The 24,268-nt window shown below is 51.4% G+C and overlaps 1 protein-coding gene across 3 annotated transcripts in view; it reads right to left on the bottom strand.

Moving 5' to 3' along the window:
* Positions 1 to 24,268, bottom strand: part of HNF4A (hepatocyte nuclear factor 4 alpha) — a 74,732-nt gene that overhangs the window by 22,352 nt on the left and 28,112 nt on the right. Inside the window, exons 1-3 of one of the 3 annotated variants that reach the window (XM_010384279.2) lie at positions 11,339 to 11,581; positions 4,535 to 4,709; positions 3,279 to 3,373 (exon numbers count right to left, since the gene is read on the bottom strand). In XM_010384279.2, the coding sequence (XP_010382581.1) occupies positions 3,279 to 3,373; positions 4,535 to 4,709; positions 11,339 to 11,453 (385 nt within the window). In that variant the 5' untranslated portion in view covers positions 11,454 to 11,581. Of the gene's footprint in view, positions 1 to 3,278; positions 3,374 to 4,534; positions 4,710 to 11,338; positions 11,582 to 24,268 lie in introns of those variants that run through there. The other 2 variants (XM_010384280.2, XM_010384282.2) reach the window with 2 other exon arrangements.

Raw genomic sequence — 24,268 nt, 5'->3', positions numbered from 1 at the left:
TTGACCACAGTGACAACTGAACACTTTGTCACTCTGGCCCGTTCTCAAAACAACCAAGTGACTGCATGTGTCATGAACTTCCAGGTAACCCAGGCATGTAAACAAGCATCAGCATCGACTAACCCATGCTCACTTGCCATCAGCCAACTCTCCTATCCTCCGGGCAGCATGTCCGTTTCCCTGGGCCAGGAAGCAAGCAGCCATTTTCAAGGCTGAGCTAAGGCTGAATGGTCTGGGGCTCTCATCCCCCTTCCAAGAGTCTAGTAAGGGGTTTGCTGGCTTTGCAGCAGCTCAAGAGAGGGCCAGGGGTTGGGCGCGGTGGCTCATGGCTGTAATCCCAGCACTTTGAGAGGCCGAGGCACATCACCTGAGGTCAGGGGTTCGAGAGCAGCCTGGCCAATATGGTGAAACCCCATCTCTACTCAAAATACAAAATTAGCCAGGTGTGGTGGCGCACGCCTGTAATCCCAGCTACTTGGGAGGCTGAGGCAGCAGAATCACTTGAACCTGGGAGGTGGAGGTTGCCGTGAGCCAAGATCGTGCCATTGTACTCCAACCTGGGCAACAAGAGCAAAATTCCATCTCAAAAAAAAAAAAAAAAAAAAAGAGGGGACCAGGGAACAAACACACCCATCCTAGTGGGCAGTGTGACTTGTGCAGGTAGGTCAGGGAGTGAGGAGCGAGACTCATAGGGCTGAAGCGTTCATTATCCAATGTCCTCATTTTATAGATGGGAAAACTAGAGGCCAGAAGGGACAGAAACGTCCCTAAATTACACAAGTGAAAATGACTCTGGATGTCTAATAAGAGACATTTATGGCCGGGCACGGTGGCTCAAGCCTGTAATCCCAGCACTTTGGGAGGCCGAGAAGGGTGGATCACGAGGTCAGGAGATCGAGACCATCCTGGCTAACACGGTGAAACCCCGTCTCTACTAAAAATACAAAAACTAGCCGGGCGAGGTGGCGGGCGCCTGTAGTCCCAGCTACTCGGGAGGCTGAGGCAGGAGAATGGCGTAAACCTGGGAGGCAGAGCTTGCAGTGAGCTGAGATCCGGCCACTGCACTCCAGTCCGGGCGACAGAGCGAGACTCCGCCTCAAAAAAAAAAAAAAAAAAAGAGACATTTATAACAACTGACCACACGCAGGACCAGGCCACACGCAGTGGAGGTGGGTAGCCATCCACTCAGGAGGGCTGCCAACCCCTCTCCCTTCTGCCTGTCACAGACCTGAGCTTTCACTGTGACAGAGACGTTCTCTCAAATGCAGTGCCCTCTGGATGACACCTAGGAACAATCGTAGTGCCTAAAATCTTAGGCTTTTGGGATAATGGAATCACTGACTAATACAACCACGGAAATGTTGGAACCTCAGTCTGTACTCCTCAATCTTTTTCTTGCCTCCAGCTGTTCACACGCACATCAGGTTCCCATTCACAACCTTTCTCGGTCCACAGAATGGAAGCTGAAGTGGATGAGACAGGCTCAACCCCATTGAAAACTGGGTTTGGGAGATGAGGGAGTGTCTGCAGCTTGAAAAAGCCCCTCTTGCCCTTAGAGAACGACTGAGGTCTAGATGTTACAATTGCAGTGTTTACAGCAGGCCTTGGGGACCACCCACTCCTGCATCAGGGTCAGCAAGCCCAGATTTTCCAAGACAGCTCGTGAGTTCAAACTAAGGCCCCATAAGGATGAGACATAGAAGATATTTCCAAGGGAGGGGCAGAGAAAACAGGGGGCCAGGAGCAGATATAGGGGAAATAGCGTCTACCAAAGCCTCCCCTCCCCTCCTTCTCAGTGGGCCCTGGAGCAAGCTGGGTCCTACATTCCTGCTTCTGGGGTGTGCTCGGGTGGTGGGGGTGAGGGGTGTTTCTACAGAACTAGCAGGACTAGACCAAGGTTTGGCTGGTGTGGCCCAACTGTGGACTAGAAGGGAAGGTCTGGGACTAGTTGCAGAGCTGGGAAAGGTTGACTTTAGAGGAGCAGGGAATGAAGAGATTCGAAAATGAACTCAAGTTACTTTTTTATTTTTTGAGAGAGAGTCTCACTGTCTTGCCCAGTCTGGAGTGCAGTGGCATGATCTCGGCTCACTGCAACCGCCGCCTCCTGGGTTCAAGTGATTCTCCCGCCTCAGACTCCCGAATAGCTGGGACCACAGGCATGCGCCACCACGCCCAGCCAATTTTTTTGTATTTTTAGTAGAGACGGGGTTTTACCATGGTGGTCTCAAACTCCTGACCTCAAATGATTTGCCTGCCTTGGCCTCCCAAAGTGCTGGGATTACAGGCATGAGCCACTGCGCCTGGCCTCAAGTTACTTTAAAGCAGTTAAAAGATTTTTGCTTCCCTTGCTTGGGCTGAAAACAATTTTAAATCTCCTTGGGATCTGGAGGGCATAAAATAATAGACAGTGCTGAAGTGTGGTCCAAATAACAGAAGCTCTGGGACCTCAGGTCTTCCAAGGAGCAGTTGTGAGGCCCTAGGCAAGTTGCTTAACCATTGTGGGCCTCAGTTCCTGCATCCACAAAAAGGGGGGAATTGTAATAGGTTCAATGGGCTGGTCTCCTTTCCTTTTCATGACATTTTCCCACACAGGGTTGTCATGAAAATGAAATGAACCCAGCTCATTGAAATGTGGAAAAAGCCCAGCCCAGTGACTGATACCTGCTGGTAGCAGGAGGCCTGGCAAGACCTTAATAAATATTGTGCTCTGGTCTTCTCCTCCTCCTTCGTCCAGGATGGGACTGGGGTCTTGTTCCCATTTTCTAGAATGTGAAGACTTTGGAGATCACCTGACACCCACGAATGAATACTAAGGGAATTGGGGCATTTGTCCCTGGGACAGGAAGCTCAGGCATCGGGCACCCCGGCTGTCCCCTTTGTCAAGTTGGGGTAGTGAGTACTCAGATGTGTGCAATGTCATTCTCTATGCTTGTCCTAATGTTCAAAATATTATATTAAAACACACACACACACACACACACACACACACACACAATGTGGCTGCTTTGTGGTGGCACAGACAGGCAGGCAGGGGTGGTGGTTGCTGGGAGCCTGAGGAGCCAAGAGTAGGAGCTTATCTCTCTGAATCTTTCTCAAGACCAAGCCCAGCCGCTCCCTATGGTCAGATTTCCCGGCCCTCCCTCTTCTCAGCCATTAGCCAGTCACCCTGGGGCCTGCCACTGAGTCATAAAGTGTGGCTACAGTTGTAAATGACTGTCGGGGAGATGTGGGTGCAGGTGGGGCAGTGGTGGGGGGGGGCGGGGAGGGCCGAAGCTCACCTTCCTTCTTCATGCCAGCCCGGAAGCATTTCTTGAGCCTGCAGTAGCGGCACTGGTTCCTCTTGTCTTTGTCCACCACGCACTGCCGGCTAAATCTGGGGAGGGCTTTGGATGTTTGGATGGAGAAGACACAACTTCCTCCTCTAAGGACAGAACTAGGGCCCTGGCTACCCAGTTGACCCCCAGCCTCAGTGCTCTCATCTCTTCATCCCAGGAGTTCTCTCTTGAGCCCACCAGGAGCTGGAGAGGTGCTATGAACTCTCTAAGAGCCCAGTCCTGTCCTGCTAAACATGGGGAAACTGAGGCTCAGAGAAGCAACGTGTGGTCATGGGTCGCTCTGCTGGTTGGTGTTAGAGCTGAGTTGGGAACCTCGACCTCTTGAGTACCAGAGCCCTGCTATTTCCACCACATCCTATAAAAGCCCAGAACCCAGAGCAGCCTCCTGGTTATGGCTCAGAGGTAATACTTGGTTCACATAAGCCTCTCTCTGGAGGGGGATAGGAAGTAGAGGCAGTGCCACACAGTGGTGATGGGTGGGGTCCTGAATATTAACCCTGGCTCTGCCATTGATTCAAGCTGGTTGACCTTGGGCAAATGCCTAGCGCTCCACGTCACAGCTTCCTCCTCTATAAAACGGGAATAACAACAGTAACCATCTCACAGGGTGTTGACAGGTGAAATGAAGTCATGCACTGATGGGCACAGTCTCTGTACATGACAAGTGCTCACGGTTGACAGCTGCTATGAGTTTATTATTGTCATTACCCAGAACAGGAGATGCTTTCGAAAGAGGGCTCTCCAAGGCCTTGAGAAGACTTTGGGTTTGGTGGAAGCCCTTGGGGTAGGTGGAATGGCCTGGGGTCGGTGGAGTGGCCTGGGGTCAATCTCTTATTTGTCCCCGAAAAAACACCAGAGTGGAAGACGGGGTCATCTACTGAGACTTCAGAAGAGGCCTCATGGAATGGGAAAAAGAACAATGGGCTCAAGGGGATGATTTAATACACACAAAGACTTAGTATGGTGCCTGGCATATGATAAGAGCTCAATAAACGGCAGCCAGTAGCTTGATGAGCAGTAAATGTGGTTCCTAGAATAGATGCTCTTCTTGGATTCACAAAGCCTACAAAACCAGAAGAGCCGTGAAGGCCCTGAAGGGCAGCTGTCTCTGGGACCCACCCACTCAGGGAGAAGACAGCCCTTGGGGCCATGAGCCCAAGTGTGCCCATTTCCCAGCTGGAGAAACTGAGGCTCCTCACCTGCAGGAGTACATGTGGTTCTTCCGCACACTCCTCCGGAAGAAGCCCTTGCAGCCGTCACAGCTCGAGGCACCGTAGTGTTTGCCCGTGGCCCGGTCCCCGCAGATGGCACACAGGGCGCTGACACCCAGGCTGTTGGGCACGTTGAGGTTGGTGCCTTCTGATGGGGATGTGTCTGCACCAGGAGAGAAGGGAGTGAGGCTTCAGGAAGAACAGAAAGTCAGACATCTAAGGGAGCCTTGCGGGGATCTCTCTAGGGCTTCGGCCTCAGCCAGATCTGGGGGCTGTTCCCACTCCATCACTTCCCCGCTCAGTGACCTCCCGACTTCGTGGAGCTTCAGTTTCACATCTGTAAATTGGGGCTGGTTGTGACTTCGCAGAGTTGTGTCTGAGGGTCTGCATCTCCCTGTGATGGAGGCCATGAGCCCCAGCTTTCTCTAGGAAGGCATGAAAACCTGGCCACCTTCTGGGGTGGGAGCCTGTCTCCTAACTGGGAAGGGGGCTGCAGAAGGGAGAAACATTCCCCTGCAATATCTCCTGAGAACCAGGTCCTGTCCCTCAGTTCTCACCAAGGGACCAGGGCTGGGTGGATCTCAGCTTGCGTGCCCAGGGACGCCGCAAATTCTCTGAAGAACAGGAAAGACTTGGGCCGAGAACAGTCCCACTCATGTGGCCTCCTAGGAGGGTCTGGACACGTCTCCCATCCCTCCTGTCCCACAGGCAAAAGCTATGCATCTCCACAAATGTGAGGAGGGCCATAGAGGCAGGTGGAAAGAGGATCTCGGGCTGGGTGCCAGGAGTCCTGGGCATTAGTGCTGATGCTGCCACTAACTCGCCTGTAAACTTGGGCAACTTCCTTTTCCTTGCTTCAATTTCTTCTGGGCCTCAGTTTCTCTAACCATAAAAGGGAGCAGTTTGACTGGTCTGTTTCCAAATTTAAAAAAATATCAGCAGCTGAACTTCCCCCGCCTTTTTTTTTTTTTGGTCAGCAAATATTTCAGCAAAGATAGACCCCTCTGGAGAAGATGACAAGTGCAATGGATCAGCCCCCGGAAAAATGCAAGCGTGTGTGCCACACAGTCCACACATATGCACACATGCCACACACAAGCACACACACACGCACCACACAGTCCACACACGCCACACACAAGCACAACACACGCACCACACAGTCCTCACACGCACACACGCCACACACAAGCACACACACGCACCACACAGTCCACACACGCCACACACAAGCACACACACACGCACCACAGTCCACACACGCATGCCACACACAAGCACACACACGTTCACCACACAGTCCACACACACACACCACACGCAAGCACATACAGGCACCACACAGTCCACACACGCCACACACAAGCACCACACAGTCCACACACATGCACACACGCCACACACAAGCACACACATACACACCACACAGTCCACACATGCCACACACAAGCACGCACACACGCACCACACAGTCCACACACATGCACACATGCCACACACAAGCATGCACACACGCACCACACAGTCCACACACACGCACACATGCCACACACAAGCACACACACACGCACTACACAATCCACACATGCACACACCACACGCCACACACAAGCACACACACGCACTACACAGTTCACACACACACGCACCACACAGTCCACACACAAGCACACACGTCACACACAAGCACACACACATGCACTACACAGTCCACATACACACCCACACATGCGCACCACACAGTCACACACACACACGCTACACACAAGCAGACACACATCACACAGTCCACACAAACACACACACGCACACACGCCACACATAAGCACACACACAGGCACCAGACACGCGCGCACACACACCACAGTCCACCCACACCACACAGTCCACACACGAACACACACATGCACCACACAGTCCACACGTACACACACCACACATAAGCACACATACGCACTACACAGTCCACACACACGCACACACACCACACACGAGCATACACACACGCACTACACAGTCCACACACACATGCACCACACAGTCCACACACACACACATGCCATGCACAAGCACATACACGGTCCACACACGCACACACACCACACAGACATGCACTTACATGCGCCCACACACACCACAGTCCACACACACCACATAGTCCACACACACATGCACACACACACAGACCACACAGTCCACACACACCAAACACAAGCACACACACGCACCACACAGCCCACACACATTCACACACACACCACACAGTCACACACACATGCACACACACACCAAACAATTGACATACACCACACAGTCCACACACAAACACATACACATGCACCACACAGTCCACACACACACGCACACACCACACAGTCCCCACACGCACAGACATGCACAACAGTCCACACAGGCACACACACACACCACAGCCACACACACACGCACGCACACACACGCACATACATACAGTCCACACATGAACATACACACACACAGTCTACACATACGCACACACACAATTCACACACACATACACACATATCACACACATATATACACTCGTGTGCACACATACACTCCACACACATGAACATTCACACACAGTTTACACATATGCACACACAGTCCACACACACACGTGCACACACATATACACACAGTCCACACATGCACAGATGTGCACACACATATGCACACACAGTCCACATATATAACACATGCATGCACACACATACACAGTCCATACACATGCACACACACGGACACATACACACATCAGCACACACATACACAAACGTGTGCACACACACAGTCCACACATATACATACACATACACACAGTTCACACACACATACACACATGCACTAACTTACACAGACACATACAAACATGCACACACACACACACACGTGCATTCATAGAAATCCTGAATCCGACCTTGGATTCCTCAGAGGCATCCAGTTAGGCCCAGAGAGGGCCATGTGCTGTAGGTAACAGCACAGCCTCTGAAGTCCTTCTGCCCAGGGTTCAGTCCCAGCTTGCCCACTTTTTAGCCACGTGACGTTGGCTGTGTTCGTTTACTTCTCTATGCTTTTGTTTCCTCATCTGTGAAATGGGGAATGTGATATTCCCCTAGGTTTGTTATGGGGACCCGGTGAACACTCATTTGTGTATGTGAAGTGCTTGGCACACAGTAAGCACCGTATCAGTGTTCGTGAAACAAAAACTTTTCTGCATAGGAAAACTCTCGGAGCAGAGGACTTTCAGGCTCTGTCACAAGCAGACACTGCCGCATCTCATTTCTGCCATCACAGACTCCCAGGTGTCCCCAGGACTTGGTGAATTATTCCTGGAGATGGGGATAATTGTTAAGCCACATGGGTGCCCTTTCTCCCTCGGCCTCTCCTCCCTCGACCCCCAGGGAGACTGACCCTACAGCTCCTGGTCATTCAGTAGGAGGCTGGGGAAGTAGCTCCCAGCTCTGGGGCAGGATGGGCTGGGGCTGTCAGCTCTATCATCTCCCCTCTGAGGTCAGCCGAGCACCTCCATTCTGCAGGTGAGGACGCAGAGGCTTAGAGAGGACAAGTGGCTTCCTGATGTCATCGCACTGCTTGCTGTGAAGCAGAGCCACAGGTTTATGGTCCAGGCTTGCTGGGCTACTCCGGCCAGTGCCGCACGTATTGAGGTGTCTGCTGGGGCCTCTAATGAACAAGGAGCCCCCTGGGGCTGCCGCTGCATTGAGGTGGGGAGTGGACGGGGAAGAAGAAATATCCTTGGAGGCTTTGAGCCACCAGCCCAGGATGTACTCAAAACACTTCAGAGGACAACTTCACATAACCCCAATTCAGACCACTTCAAACTTCAGTGAGGAACGTGGGAACCCTGCTTACAGATGCTCAGAGCCCTTGACATGACCCATGTTGAGGCCAGGCCCTTTACCAGGGCTAAACACCCAGGCACCTTGTTTTATTTATCCTCTGGCCAGTGCTGGGAGGCAGACACTATTATTTATTCCCATTTTATAGATGAGGAAACTGAGGCTCAGAGAGGAAACTGCCTTGCCACGTTCACACAGGTTGAAAGGATCTATGCCGGATTTGCGCCCAGATCTTTCTGGTTCCAGAGCTGGAGGTGGTCTTGTCTTTGGGACATCCAGTTCAGGGGCTTGGCCTCTGCCTCAGGAGCACACAGTTCCTGGGCTTTGAAAAAGTGATGGGGTCGGGGAGCAGCCCGGGGCAGGGCAGCGGTCCTCGTGGGGCCACGCGACACTCCACCTAGTACAGCTTCAACTTGTTTGCTCTCTCTGGTGTGTTTTCGCCTTGCGCTCCTTGCATGGCCCTCAGGCCTAAAAGCCCGCCAGCCAGCAGGCCTGGGGGAGTGAAGCCTGTTTTGTAGAAGATACAGAAGCCAGGAGAGGGGAGGTGACATGCCCAAGGTCACACAGTGATTGGATAGCAGGGGCAGGTGAGCACCTGCTGAGCTGACAACAGGCAGTGCCCAGCGACTGCCTCCTCACTCTAGCTGAGCTGACCACAAGCTTCCAGGCCTCAGCTGGAGCTGCAGCCTGATACTGGCTGTGTGGCTCCAAGACACAGAAGGAAGTGGGGTGACAGGCTGACCTCAGCCAGCTGCCTGCCCCCTCTCCTCTGAGGCTGGCCTGGGACCGATGGGGCCCTTCCCTCCAGGAGGGGTTTCCAGGCCTCCTCTTTTCCCCTACATCCCTGGGGAGGAGAACTGCCCGCCCCTCCAGATATGCTCCAGTGATGTCGGAGGGGATGCCTAAATCTGGAGAGACATGCCGGCAACAAAATCTGCTCAGAGACAAACGGACATGTTGCTGATGTGAATCTCACTTGGTGAATGGCAACAACAGAGTCCTGCACTTGGGTCTGTGCAATCGGGCACACCAGAGACCGCTGACCCCCGCCCGCAGTACAGGGGACTGCATAGACTGCGTATGTACACAGGCACACATATGGGCACACCAGAGACCGCTGATCCCCGCCCGCAGTACAGGGGACTGCATAGACTGCGTATGTACACAGGCACACATATGGGCACACCAGAGACCGCTGACCCCCGCCCGCAGTACAGGGGACTGCATAGACTGCGTATGTACACAGGCACACATATGGGCACACCAGAGACCGCTGACCCCCGCCCGCAGTACAGGGGACTGCATAGACTGCATATGTACACAGGCACACATATGGGCACACCCGAGACCGCTGACCCCTGCCTGCAGTACGGGGGACTGCATATGTACACAGGTACACATATGGGCACACCAGAGACCGCTGACCCCCGCCTGCAGTACGGGGGACTGCATATGTACACAGGCACACATATGGGCACACCAGAGACCGCTGATCCCTGCCTGCAGTACGGGGGACTGCATAGACTGCATATGTACACAGGCACACATATGGGCACACCCGAGACCGCTGACCCCTGCCTGCAGTACGGGGGACTGCATATGTACACAGGTACACATATGGGCACACCAGAGACCGCTGACCCCCGCCCGCAGTACGGGGGACTGCATATGTACACAGGCACACATATGGGCACACCAGAGACCGCTGATCCCTGCCTGCAGTACGGGGGACTGCATATGTACACAGGCACACATATGGGCACACCACAGACCACTGACCCCCGCCCGCAGTACGGGGGACTGCATATGTACACAGGTACACATATGGGCACACCAGAGACCGCTGACCCCCGCCTGCAGTACGGGGGACTGCATATGTACACAGGTACACATATGGGCACACCACAGACTGCTGACCCCCGCCCGCAGTACGGGGGACTGCGTGTGTACACAGCAGGTATAAATGTGGGCACACCAGAGACCGCTAACCCCCGCCGGCACTACAGGGGACTGCATATATACACAGCAGGTACAAATATGGGCACACGACAAAACGCCCACACAGGATAAAGATGCAGGAAGAACAGGGCACTCCAACAGGTCTACATGCACAAACACATGTGCTCTATGACCCGCACACACAGCACACATGTACCAACATCCACAGACACACACACACATAGTCACTTACATACACAAGCAAGATCAACACAGGCACCTCCTAGAGACACAAACACAGACCCACTCAATGAATACAAAGGAAAATAGACCCAGAACTCACACACAGAGACAAATGAACACACATATGCAAATATGTTCCTGAAAGCATCACCCCACCCATACAACCTACATGGAAACTCACCATCACACACGAACGCACACACCACACACACAGTGCTGAGTTGGCTTCTCAGTTAGCAAGACTTCCCTGAGAACTCCGTTTTCCCTAGGAAAGTCCCAAAGACACCAAGAAATGCAGTTATGTCTCCAACCACCATCTCCAGGGATACAATGTCCCTTGCTGTCTCTCTGAACCTAGGCCCAAGGGGTTCACCAAGGGGCCGTGCTGGGCTGAATTGCTGGAGCTGGGCACCAAGGGGGAGCTCACCATCACGTCACTGCGCCAAGTGCCAAGCAGAGCCGCTGTGAGGCAGTGAGGAATGGAAGGGCCTGGGAGGAATAGCCGGGATCGACTTTTGCTGGAAATTGGCCCTTGCAGGCCTCCCTTCACCCGGAATGCCTGTGATCACTGCACCTGGGGACATGGGCTTCACCTGGCAACACCTGTGCTGGCCTGTAGGACCAACCTACCATTTTCTATCATTCTCCTCCCACCCCAGAGTTGAGTGCCAAAGATCTGTTCCTGGACCCAGGCACATCTGCCCCCACTGACACACCTGCCCCCACCTACCGTTGCCCATCGTCAACACCTGCACATTCTCAAATTCCAGGGTGGTGTAGGCTGGGTCCAGTGCAGCACTGTAGTCGGCCATGTCCATGTCGACGAGGGTTTTGGAGAGTCGCATTCTCCCTGCCTCCACGCCGCGGCCACCTGCCCTGCCCTGGACACCCACCCGGAAGGCCCCCGCCCTCCACCCTCCCACTGCCTCCTCCCAGTGCCCTCTCTGCCTTCCTTTCAAACCGTCCTCTGGGAAGATCTGCTGGGAGTCTTGGCCTAGCCTCTGTGAAGGGGTGGAGGCTCTGCCGGGGAGGGGTGGGGGTTAATGGTTAATCGGTCCCCCGCCAGTGGATAGGCAGGGCGGGGCTGCAGGGATTTGGCTGTTTGTTGGTTTCTGGCTGACACCCGGGGTGCTAATTACAACTGTTGAGGCCCTAACTCACCGATGTTCAGTTATCAATTGTACAAGCCAGGCATCATGACTCACGGGCACTCATTTGACCCTTGACTCACCCATCCCTCCAAGCCATTGTCACCCCAAGTCAGGCATTCTAACTGATACTATCGGGCACTGACAGCCTACCTCCGAGATCCCCTAATTCAATAACTTCCCAAATCATTGACTTCTACCCTCAATGCTCTTGCAGAGATAGGGCTGCCCCATGGCCCATGATTTAGAAACCTAAATCCCAGGCCCCAGATGCCAATCTTCTGGATCCTTGTTCTGGGAGCTCCCTTCCAGTTCCCCTGCAGTTTCCCAGTTCCCCTGGGAGCAGAAGGTACTGGAAGTTTGGGAGGGCCAGACTCACCTCCAATTCCCTGCTCCTGCTCCCTATGATCCCACCCTGCCCCTCACCATCTCCCACAGCTCCCAGTGTTTCTGCCCAGGCCGACTCCATCTCGGATTTTCCCGTCACATTCTCCTGTTTCCCTCACCCCCACCCCCTCCCAGAGCAGGCAGATACCTGGATTTACATTCTGGCGCCTACCATCTACTAACTGGGACCTTGGGTAAATGATTCTCTCTGAGCCTCAGTTTCCTTCTCTGTAAAATGTACAATCAACCTCAAAGGGTGGTCTGAGAAGGAAATGAGATGGCATAAATCACACAACAAATGGGCCCTCACAGACCTCCATCCTCTTCCTCCTCCCTCTCCCTGTTTTGTATCCCCCTTTCCATCCCCGTTTCTCTCCACCTGTCTCCTACCTTCAGAGTGGGCTTTGTGGGGGTATCGCCAGTGCAGTCACAGGCAGCCCAACCCTTAGAAAGTCCTGGTGCCTGGTTCATCATGACTTAAAATTCATCATGACTTTTGAACAAGGGGTTGTGCATTTTTGTTTTGGACGGGGCCCTGAAAATTACACAGCTGGTCCTGGCTGTCTGAAGTTCATGGTGCGCTCTGTTCTTCTCACTCCCTCCAGCCCTCATTGCCTTCTGTGCAGACATTTTCAAGGGCTGCCGATCAATCTGGGGAAGTAAAGTCTTGATGTAGAAGGCAGAGAGTGAGGGCAGAGGAAGGAAAGCCTGAGACTTGGGAGGCCTGGGAGCCTGTCCTCTGCTGCTGACTGGAAGGGCAGGTTGGAGGGACTTGGTGACACCTGTGAGCAAGAGTGGGTGAATTAGTGGGAGCACCAATTAATGAGTGAGTGTGTGGGGGAATTAATGAGTGGGTGAATTAGGAGTGATTGAATTAGAGACAGGGTGAATTAATGAGTGGGTGAATTAGGAGTGATTGAATTAGAGACAGGGTGAATTAATGAGTGAGTTGGCTGAATGCACGAACTGAGTGAGTGAATGAACGAATGAGAGGGTAAATTACTGAGTAAGTGAGCAAATGGGTGGGTGAATTAATGAGTGAATGGGTGGGTGAATTAATGAGTGAGCAAATGAGCAAATGAGTGAGAGAATTAATGAGTGGGTGAATTAACGAGTGAGAGAATGAGTGAATGTGTGGGTGAATTAATGAGTGAGCAAATCGGGAGTCAGGGCATATGTTTGAGTGCTTTGAGGAGGCATCTCCGTGTTCTTCCCACTGCTAGAAGCCCTTTCTCTGCCCTGCTTAGCTTTATTCTCCCCATTTGATCTGACTTCTGAAGCTGAGATGACTGGAGAGTGCTATATCCTGCAGGGAAAGGGGAGAAGGAGCAACTATTGTGGAGGAAAAGAGAGGCTAGATTTGGTGTCAGGAGACCTGGCTTTAGGAACTGGCTCAGTCACTATTTCGATAACTTTATTTACATCGTCTCTTCTCAGGGCTTCAATTTCTCCCTCTGTCAAATGGAAAGATGATCCTGGCTCAGTTTTCTGTTGGCCAGGACAAGACTCTGAGGGAGGGAGCAAGAGGCAGCCCCCCACAACCCACACTTTGAGATTTGATAAGGGGCTGAAAGAGACCATATACCGATGGGTTCCTCCCATGCCTACCCCAGGAATATCTGATCTGGCTCCACCGGCCTTGGGGGCAGTGCAGAGGTGGGCAGAAATGGAAGATCTGACTAAGGGGTAAACACAGAAGAGACGTGGAGGGCAGCTCCGGGGGGAGCCTCCAGGAGCCGAGCCCAGGCCTCTGCCACCTGCCTGGCACCTATGGCAGGCCGCAGGCACAGCTACTCCCCACACAACCCAGCAATACATGGCCTCATCTACTCTGAGGCACACTTCCACATTGCTTAAAGGGAAATGTGATCAATGGCATGTCAGAATTTCATTGGTAACCGAAATAACAATGCGTTTTTCTATAGGTGACATCTTAGATTCAATTAAATAAGGTCTACGATCAACCAGGATCAACCACACCATGCCACAGCCATGACCCGTTATATCCAAGAGCTACTAGGTGGACAGCCTGCAAATGAAGAGCTATTAGATACGCAAACCACGACATACCTGACTTACCAAATGCACAGTCTATATGACTGCCTAGGAGGCATGTTCTAGATTCTCATCCCACCACATTATAACCTGCCCCATAAGTAAATCTGTCCACTCATTACTGTAAATTGCATAATCTATTACATACATGATTCATTCCACCCTTAGCCAACGCCAAACAATATCTTCTAGATACACATTCCTCATATAAATGATGCACCACCTATAAGATCTGCTGGCTCTGTGACCTCAGGCAAGCTATTATTTCTTCTATTCTTGTTGTTCATTGTTACCACATAGTTTATTTAAACTAAGCTATGGCTCTCCTCCCACCGCCCAAGATGCCGAAACAAAAGAAGGCCAAGGGAAAGAAGGTGGCTCTGGCCCCTGCTGTCGTGAAAAAACCGGAGGCCAAGAAAGTGGTGAATCCTCTGTTTGAGAAAAGGCCTAAGAATTTTGGCACTGGACAGGACATCCAGCCCAAAAGAGACCTCACCTGCTTTGTGAAATGGCCCCGCTCTATCAGCAGAGAGCCATCCCCTATAAGTCGCTGAAAGCGCCTCCTGCAATTAACCAGCTCACCCAGGCCCTGGACCGCCAGACAGCTACTCAGCTGCTTAAGCTGGCCCACAAGTACAGACCAGAGACAAAGCAAGAGAAGAAGCAGAGGCTCTCGGCCCAGGCCGAGGAGAAAGCTGCTGGCAAAAGGGACGTCTCCCCTAAGAGACCCCTGTCCTTCCAGCAGGAGTTAACACCGTCACCACCTTGGTGGAGAACAAGAAAGCTCAGCTGGTGGTGATCACACACAACACAGATCCCATCAAGCTGGTTGTCTTCTTGTCTGCCCTGTGTCGTAAAATGGGGGTCCCTTACTGCATTATCAAGGGGAAGGCAAGACTGGGACGTCTAGTCCACAGGAAGACCTGGACCACTGTCCCCATCACACAAGTGAACTTGGAAGCCAAAGTTGCTTTGGCTAAGCTGGTGGAAGCTATCAGGACCAATGACGACAGATACGATGAGATCCACCGTCACTGGGGCGGCAATGTCCTGGGTCCCAAGTCTGTGGCTCATATCACCAACCTCAAAAAGGCAAAGGCTAAAGAACTTGCCACTAACCTGGGTTAAATGTGCACTGTTGAGTTTTCTGTACACGAAAATAATTAAAATACAAATTTTCCTTCAGCCAGCAAAAACAAACAACAAGCTGTGATAATACAGCTGCCCAGAATCTTTGTGGATTACAGATGCAAAGTAGCCAGAGACGTGTCCTTGCACCCATAGTTCACTAACAGACAGACAAGTCAGTTACATTTACTAAGTACAGAGAACTGAATACATATGACGTTGCACATCCATCTTTTTGCGTGGCATTTCCATTTTAAACATATGTATGTTACAACTTTACATTTTAAATATGACTCCATGTATTTTGTGACAATGGCTAAGAATGCTATGATCCCAGGCCCCTGAAACAAGCACACATTGGTCTGCAATGTAGAATGTTTTCACTGGGGTAGCAAACAAACACTTAACACATAACAGACAAAAAATCCTTAAAAATCAGATTAATACAATGTTCTTCATGTTAGATAAGCAGACAGAATGGGAAGTGGAAAGAGAGGACATTGGGGTGCTTTAAATGTACAGTATCTTGAGATCTTGAAAGTTTCAGGCCGGGCGTGGTGGTTCACACCTGTTATCCTAGCACCTTGGGAGTCCGAGGCAGGTGGATCGTCTGAAGTCAGGAGTTCAAGACTAGCCTATCCAACATGGAGAAACCCTGTCTCTACTAAAAATACAAAAATCAAAAATTAGCCAGGCATGGTGGCAAGCCCCTGTAGTCCAGGCTACTTGGGAGGTTGAGGCAGGAGAATCGCTTGAACCTGTGAGGTGGAAGCTGCAGTGAGCTGAGATTGTGCCACTGCACTGCTGCCTAGGTGATAGAGCAAGACTCTGTCTTAAAAAAAAAAAAAAAGAATGTTTCATTCAAGGGATGAAGAGACGTTGGTTCATGGGTACAAAAATACAGTGAGATAGAAGGAATGAGATCTAGTTCTTATAGCACAGTAGGGCGATTGTAGTTAACAATCGTTTATTGTATGTTTCAAAATAGCTAGAAGATCTGAAATGTACCCAACACAAAGAAATGATAAATGTTTGAAGTGATGGATACCCTAAATACTTTGATCATGACACATTGTATGCATGTATCAAAATACATGTACTCAGGCCAGGTGCGGTGGCTCATGCTTGTAATCCCAGCACTTTGGGAGGCCAAGGCGGGTGGATCACGAGGTCAGGAGATCGAGACCATCCTGCCTAACACGGTGAATCCCTGTCTCTACTAAAAATACAAAAAATTAGCTGGGTATGGTGGCGGGCGCCTGTAGTCCCAGTTACTCGGGAGGCTGCGGCAGTAGAATGGCGTGAACCCGGGAGGCGGAGCTTGCAAGTGAGCCGAGATGATGCCACTGTACTCCAGCCTGGGCAACAGAGCGAGACTCCGTCTCAAAAACAAACAAACAAACAAAAAACATGTGCTCCATACATATGTACAATTATTATGTATGAATTATAAAAAGAGTCATTCCCTTCCTCCAAGGGAATTTTTTTTTAACTAATGGCAAAAAAGAAAGCAACTTCATAACGCCCTCCAATGAGGAAGAACATTATCCTGACAATGCTTAGGTATGAGCACATAATAAATACAGGAAGTCACAGAGCAAATGTCACAGTATTGGTTTGGTTTTTTTTTCTCTGCTTATAAAAAAATATTCAGCTTCTTTCTGTGGACTGAGTGGGTGTTAGCCTGTGGGTGTTGGTCTCTGGTGCCTGTATACCAGTGACTATATTCCAAGCCCAGGACCAGCTGTCTGTACAAGGCAAGTTTTTATTTAGAACCTTGGTTACTCCTTCTGTAAAATGGGTCTAACTTGTAGTTTGTGGTGAAGATTAAATGAGAGAGTAGATAAGATTCTTAGCCCCTCCTTCCCCCTGATTTCTCTTTAGGGGAATAAACCACAGACCTTGTAGTCAGATAGATCTGGGTTAAAATCCAGGCAGTGCCAATGTACCAAACTCTGTGACCTCAACTTCTACCTTTCTCAGCCTTAGTTTCAGCATCAGAAAAATTGGGTTGATACCTTCTTTGTAGGGATGATTCAAGCATTAAATGACCAGGTGTACGCACACAGTACAACAGTAGCAATTACTGTCATTGGTCATTGACTCCATGAACACTGGCCACATAATCAGTCGGAATCAGGACCCCTGCTCAGGACAGCTCCAGGTACCGCATGCCCAGCCATGAACAAGGTCTGGCCTCAATGCCATCAATTTAGCAGCCATTCTTTACCTCGGCTCACCGGTTGTCAGGCCCCAACTCAAGAGGCAGCAGATTCCAGGGGATAGCAGAGGACCTTGGAACCCACCGAGAGACCCAATTGAAATGGGAAGGAGGGATTGCCTGGTCAGCCTGCAGTCGGGGAGGCATGTATAGAGAGCTCGTGCCTCTGCTGTGGACAGTGGTAAGGGAGCTGCCACTGTGAACCACGTTGTTTTTCTTTTACATTATAATAAGATCTAATGTTTACAGAGAAATTTTGTGCTAGCCCTGGTGCTAAAAACCTTCTACTCTTCTCATACTATCTGCCCATTGAGATATGGGCTATTGTCATCCCCATTTTAAAGATGACAAAATTGAGGCTCAGAGAGGTGAAGTGACTTGCCCAAAGCCACACAGCTCGTAAGGGAGGGGCTGTCGTTTGAACCCAAGTCTACCTCCAGAGCTTGAGGGCTTCACCCCTCTATGCACTGCCTGGATCATGACTCCTGGAATCCCAGAAAGGACTTCAGAATTCTAAGGCACTGGAGCTGGTGGTTTCACTGCCTCAGTCTTGCATGGGAACTCAAGGACCTGAGAGGTAAAGCACCTTATCCCTGGGCATAGGCAGGTTCAGGGGCATCCTACACATGCCTGGCCACCCCAGGGCTGCCTGGCATCTTCTCTTCCCCTTGGTGCTCACCACACCACTATCTCCTATCTTTTCTTCCCCACCCACCACTCCGGGAACAGTGCAGGAAAAACTGGGACTTATCAAGACAAAGAACAAAAGTCGTGGAGGAAAGAAGCCAAGAACCATCTCCACTCTGGGGTAGGGCCCTTCAGTTTTGCCCCTTTGAAATTTCAAATTCCAGTTTGTGGACAAAGTCCTAACTATCTCACAATATAGGTCCCCAACCACTGACCAAACTCCAGTCCAGGCAGCCACCAGCTGGCCTGGTCTTGCTGCTTCCTTTAGCGGCTTCCAAGGTCCTGGGACATGGGGTCTGGGCCACCAAGAGACTCTGCCAGGCCGTCCCTGCAGCCACAGCCACCCCACCGGACCCCTGCCTCCCATCTGAGAGGACAGCCCTCTTCCTGGAGCTGGGATCTGACGCTTGCTGATATCAATGGCAGATACCAGGTAGGTCCCCTCCCTTTCTCTTCCTTGAGCTCCTAAAATGCTACTCATACCACCCTCTGCACTCTGGGTGCAGGCCACTGTGGCTTAATCAAATCAGGCACCCACAAAGCTTCAAGACTGGAAAAGATGCCTTGGCTAACCCACCCATTTGGTGGACAGAAACACTGAGGCCGTCAGGGGAGTGACAGCTGGTCAACTGAACCATAGACTCAGGGCCCAGACCTGGGGCCCCTCACAGAGCCTCAGAGGGTGAAAGGGACTTGCTCAAAGCCACGCAGCGGTGGTGGGTGAGCTTTGTCTTAACAACGAGCACTTTCTGCTTCATCACAGACCATGAGTGGCATTGTGTTTTTTCACCCAATGATGGGTGGCCACTGGCTTGTCACAGGAGTATTTCCTAGAGGAAGATGAGGGAGCTTGGGGCTGAAGGCCAGCGGGTTTGGAAGGAAGCAACATTCATGTGGTTAACTGATAACTGGGCCCCATCCCTGGGCCTCCTTCCTCCCTCCCTGTCCTCAGCCTGATTAAGACCAACTTACCCAGCTGCTAATCATTGCTGAGCCTGTTGATTTTGCCTTAAAAAATTAACTGGGCATGAGTTTGCGGTTTTCCTCACCCCTAACCCTGAAAAGGCCTGGGTGGGCAGGAGGCCTCCAAGGTTATGCAAGAGGCCGCTGGCCTCCCAACGTATATCCCACGGCCGCCTCGGCTGCTCTCCAAAGAGGAGGCTTTGCTCAAGAGTCAACAGTCTGCTTGTTCCCCCTGTGCTGGGTCCTGAGCAAATTTGCTCTGTTACCAAAGAGAGATAAAGGCAGCTGGGGGAGAGCTTTCCAAACATGGATGAGAAGCAGCAGCTTTGAGCTTGGGGTTCTAGACCTCTGCAGTGTCATGAGCCAGGAGAATCTTTAGGAGGATGTGGGCTGGGGCTTTTCAAGTTGGGTTCCAAGGCTCCCAGGAGCCGAGAGTATGCATCCACAGGCCCAGCTTCAACCGGCGACTCTGTTTTATGTGCAATCTTAATATTTTATTTGAGGGTTGGAAAACCACTGATCCACCCTCATCCCCTCATTGCACAGATGGGGAGACAGAGATCAGAGGGGGAAGTGACTTGTTCAAGGACAGAAGGTCACCTCGGGTATTCAGGGGCTCCAGCCAGCATGGGAATGAATGGTGGGCTCTCTATGGACCTGAGCAATGTCTTGAAGGACAGTGGTGAAGAAGGCGGCTCTGCAAATGCCTTGCCATGCCATCCTCCCCTCCTCCCAGGGCTAGCTGGAAGCAGAGAGGTGCCTGAGAGCCATTGGAAGACCCAAATCCCTGGAATCCACCTGGCTCTGTGTCCCATGGGCCCTGTGAGGATGTGACCAGCAGCCATGCACTGCAAACCAGAGACTACATTATAATCTATCTCAGCCACGTCCTATCTCTGGAGGAATCAGGCCCTGAAGAAAGATGCAGAGCCCTGCCCTGACTCTCTCAACCTCTCTGAGCCTCAGTTTCTTCACCTGTGAATTGGGAATTATAATAACTTCTAGGATTGTCATGAAAATGAAATGAAGCGAAATATACACATTGAACATCGTGGCCAATGGATATGCAGCTGTTTTAGGGGCTTTGCACGTGTTACTTCCTGGAACCTCCCAGCCACTCTGGGAGGTAGGCAATGTTTTCACTATCATTTTACACAGCAGAGGCACAGAGAGGTTGAGTCATATACCCATGCTCACATAGCTGATGCGAAACAAGAAGTAGAATTGGAACCTGGGCAGTCTGTCTCTAGAGTCCGTGCCTTTAACTCCAGGGCTACCCTTCCCTTCCAGGGATGCCAGTGAGCGATGGCCAGGAGAAGGGCAGAGAGCAGGGCACTGTGGGAGATGCTGACTGCAAGGCTGTGGAGGTAGGGCAGAGAGTATGGTCTAGAGAATGATCAGGAAGGAAGCCAGGAGGACTTGGATCTGTGTGGGTGGGGCCTCTCTGCAGGCTGCCTCCTGCCAGGTGGCTTATGACATCTGGGTCGAGGGTGTTGCTGTCCTCCTGTTTATGTTCATCCCTCCTGTTTATGTTGCTGAATTTATCTGCAGGGGTGACCTTGGGAATTAAATGCGGCCTTCCTGGCCCTTGTGGGGCCTGAAGGCTGATCGGAGCCCCTGCCTGACCCAGACTCTGGTTTGGGGAGTGAGGGCTGAGCCCACATCCCAGAAGCCACCCTTGGTCTCCCCATACTCTTGTTCTGAGAGGCCCCAGGGATTTGTCAGATCACTAAGGTGAAGTGTTTGGAAGTCCTGTGGCTCAGGCCAGAGTTACTGCCCTGTACAGTTGTGCAGGTTGCTCATTGCACAAAGGTTCTCCATCCAAGAGGGCGAGTAGGGATGGAAATCTAGCCCCTGTTCCACTTGCCAAGCGAAGTGCCCATGAAACTCTGCCTGCCCAGAATGGGGTGACTTTTTCTTATTTGCCCAAAGGCTTCATGTGAGCTGCTGGGTGCCCTGCCCCACCTCTGGTTCCAGCCACTGTGTGTCCTTGGGCAAGGTCATTTCCCTCCCTGGCCTTGGTTTCCCATTGGAGAAGTTTTGTCTAACAAAGCAGAGACTCAACCCTGAAGATGAAATAGAATCATCTGAAACCTTTAAAATATACAGATGTTGGCCGAATACAGTGGCTCACACCTGTAATCCTAGCACTTTGGGAGGCTGGGATGAGAGGATTACTTGAGCCCAGGAGACCAGCCTGGGCAACACAGAGAGACCCTGTGTCTATTTTTTAAAAAGATTTTTTAAAATTTAAGACAGATGCCCAGTCTCCATCAGAGACCAATGATCGAATCTTGGGGTAGGGGTGGGGAGGTACCAGGCATCTACTATAGGGGGGCTTGAAATTTGAAGCTGGAAAGCCTTTGATGGCATCCAAGTTCTATCACTTACTACAACTTACTAGTCAAAACTTCAGCAAGGCTCAGTTTGCCCATCTGTAAAGTGAGAATGATGATTGTTTCCTCACAAAATCAAAATGCCAATGAAATGAGATAATGTTCAGACAGTGGTTGGCACTGTGTTCCCCAGGTACGGAGCTCCTGATTCTTGCGACCAAGACTATTATTGTTGTCATTGGCAATTTGATGTTGAAAAAACAAAGGGCCTTTCTAGGTCAAGTATTCAGTGACTTGAAGACAGGCCTCCTCTGTTCCTTTGAGTCAGTTTCTAGTACCTGGGTCTAAATCTTGGCTGCACACCTGTCATATTATTGAGGTATGTGTTATTATTATTATTGAATATTTTACTTAATTTGTGAACATCTTTACATTAAGTTTTGAATTGGTGCTACATTCACACCATTCAGAATGAAAACATAAAAGATGTATATTGAGAAGTCTGGCTTCCACCTCTGTCTCCTGTTCACCTGTTCTCCCTGACTTCCTCACTATGGGAGACCACATCCCTTACAGATGTATCTACCAAGGTTTCTTTATACAGACCAGACAGCACGTAAGATCATACATGAGTAGTTTCTGCTCTTACACTGTTCTGTATCTTGTTTGGTTCATTTAACATCACAACCTGGAGATCTTTCCATGGCAGCTGAGAGTAAGCTTTGAGGAAGGAAGGGTTATTGTCTCCCATCACAGGTGAGGAAACTGAGGCTCGGAGAAGGAACATCATTTTCCCAGTGAGCCAAGGCAGTGGTGTTAGAACCATCTCCACCTGGCTCCAGAGCTCCAGAGCTGGTGTTTATGCCCCTGCACTGATATGGCCTTCCACGAAGCCCGGCCCAGAGAGCTTCAGAGTCTGGTTAAATCTCTCCCAAGCAGGCCTGGCCTTCTCAGGACAAGAGATGGGGAGGGGGGCTGTCAGGGTCCTCACTGTGTCTGGACCCAGTAATCCCAAAGAGAAGATGAAGTGTGGAACAAAGAATGTCCCAAGCCATCCAGATAGGGACCCAGTGGGAAGGTGTTCCCTGGATGGAACAGTGGGGGCCTGGTGGCTGTGCCCGCCAGCACTGGAGAATCTGCCAGGAACTCTCTGCCAGCCTCAGGTGGTGCGGGTGGCAGGGGAAGTCAGGAGGAGGATGAGAGGCAGGGAGGGAAGCATGCCGATGAGGTAGGCTCTGGGTGAGGGGACAGAGGGGACCCCATGCCTGGAGCTCAGGGAGGAGGATTTGGAGTTCAAGGTGGAAGTGGCAATGAGATTTTAACCAATTGTTGTCTGCTTAGGGAACTTCAGGGTTCCCTCTGGATTCTTGACCTACTTCAGTTTGCTGACTCACTGACTTTGGGCAAGTCATTTTCCCTCTCCGTGCCTCTGTTTCCCCAACTGCAAAATGGGAGAGATGAGAGATCTGGTCTTTAGGCAGCCTTGGAGTACCCCTAAGACTCCACGGGGCTCCTCTCACCTTGTTGAGGTCATCTGGATCCTCCTTCTCTGATCAGAACGTCATTCACCCATCAGGGCCCTGGACGTTCCTGGGTTAGGGGATGAGGGTACAAATCCTCCACACTGCTCCCAGTCTGGAATCCTCCCCCTTGGTCCTGTGTCTTTCTCCTACTATCCCATCCTTCATTCCAGGCAGATGTGGAGTCAGGACCATACCTGGTGGGTCCCGGGGGAAGCCCTGGCCCCAGTCCGACATCCTCCTCCTGCTGCTATGGGGTCCCGCACAGTGCACAACCTCTTCATCCTTGATGGAGCTCCTGCTGGCCCCCCTTGGCACCCCAGACCCTGTGAGGGCCGCTGGGCAGAGTTAATCCCTTAATACTGGTCACAATGAGATTTCAGGGATGGTGGGAGGCGGTCTCCATGGAAACTGCAGACCTGTCCAGGACCCATGCAAGGAATTAGCCCCAGGGCTCTGCAAGGGGCTCCTAGAGAGCCAACCCCAAGAGGAACGGGAGACGCAGTGGTCTGGACTCCTGGGTCCTGCTCTGGCCTCCTGTTGTCTCTCTGGAGGGCTTGGAAAAAACTGTAAATCTTGCATGGCTTCAGTATTCTGCTCAACTGGACAGAGCCATATTCACAGGGAGAGCCCTGTCACCCCTCTGAGCCTGTTTCTCCATCCCCCTATTGGCATTGTAATCAACCCAGTGGCTCTTCTAGAAGAGTGCAGGCTTCAGAGTCTGCCAGACCTGAGCTTGAAGCTCAGCTTTTCCCTGTAAGACTGTAAACTTAGCCAAGGCATTTCACTTCTCTGAGCCTCAGCTTCCTCATCTGTCTGATGGGCACAATAATAGCAATATGGCATCCCTTTTGTGCTGGCTGCGGGGTGGTAACACCCAGTGAATGTGAGTCTCCTCCTCACCTGTGACTGCCCTGCCCACACTGCACATTTGCCCTCCCCAGCCACCTGTAGCTTCCAGAACCCCGTGGCCTCAAGCAGAGAGCCATCACACTTCTTTCTTTGCCTTCTCATCCTCCAAGTCCCATCTTAGTCATCTTCCTCCGGGAAACAGAATGCCAGGGTCCTCCTCTGTCCCCCCACAGCCCCCAAAGCTTTACATCTTCATAGTTTAGTCAGATGGTAGTTAGACTGGTTGTCTGTCTCCTCCATTGGACTGTGTCCCACCTACTGTTGTATTCCCAGGACCCACTTGATATAAATAGGCTGGATGGA

This window comes from Rhinopithecus roxellana, chromosome 13 (genome assembly GCF_007565055.1).
Source record: "Rhinopithecus roxellana isolate Shanxi Qingling chromosome 13, ASM756505v1, whole genome shotgun sequence".
NCBI classification, from domain to species: Eukaryota; Metazoa; Chordata; class Mammalia; order Primates; family Cercopithecidae; genus Rhinopithecus; species Rhinopithecus roxellana.
This window is presented reverse-complemented; position numbering and strand designations above follow the sequence as displayed.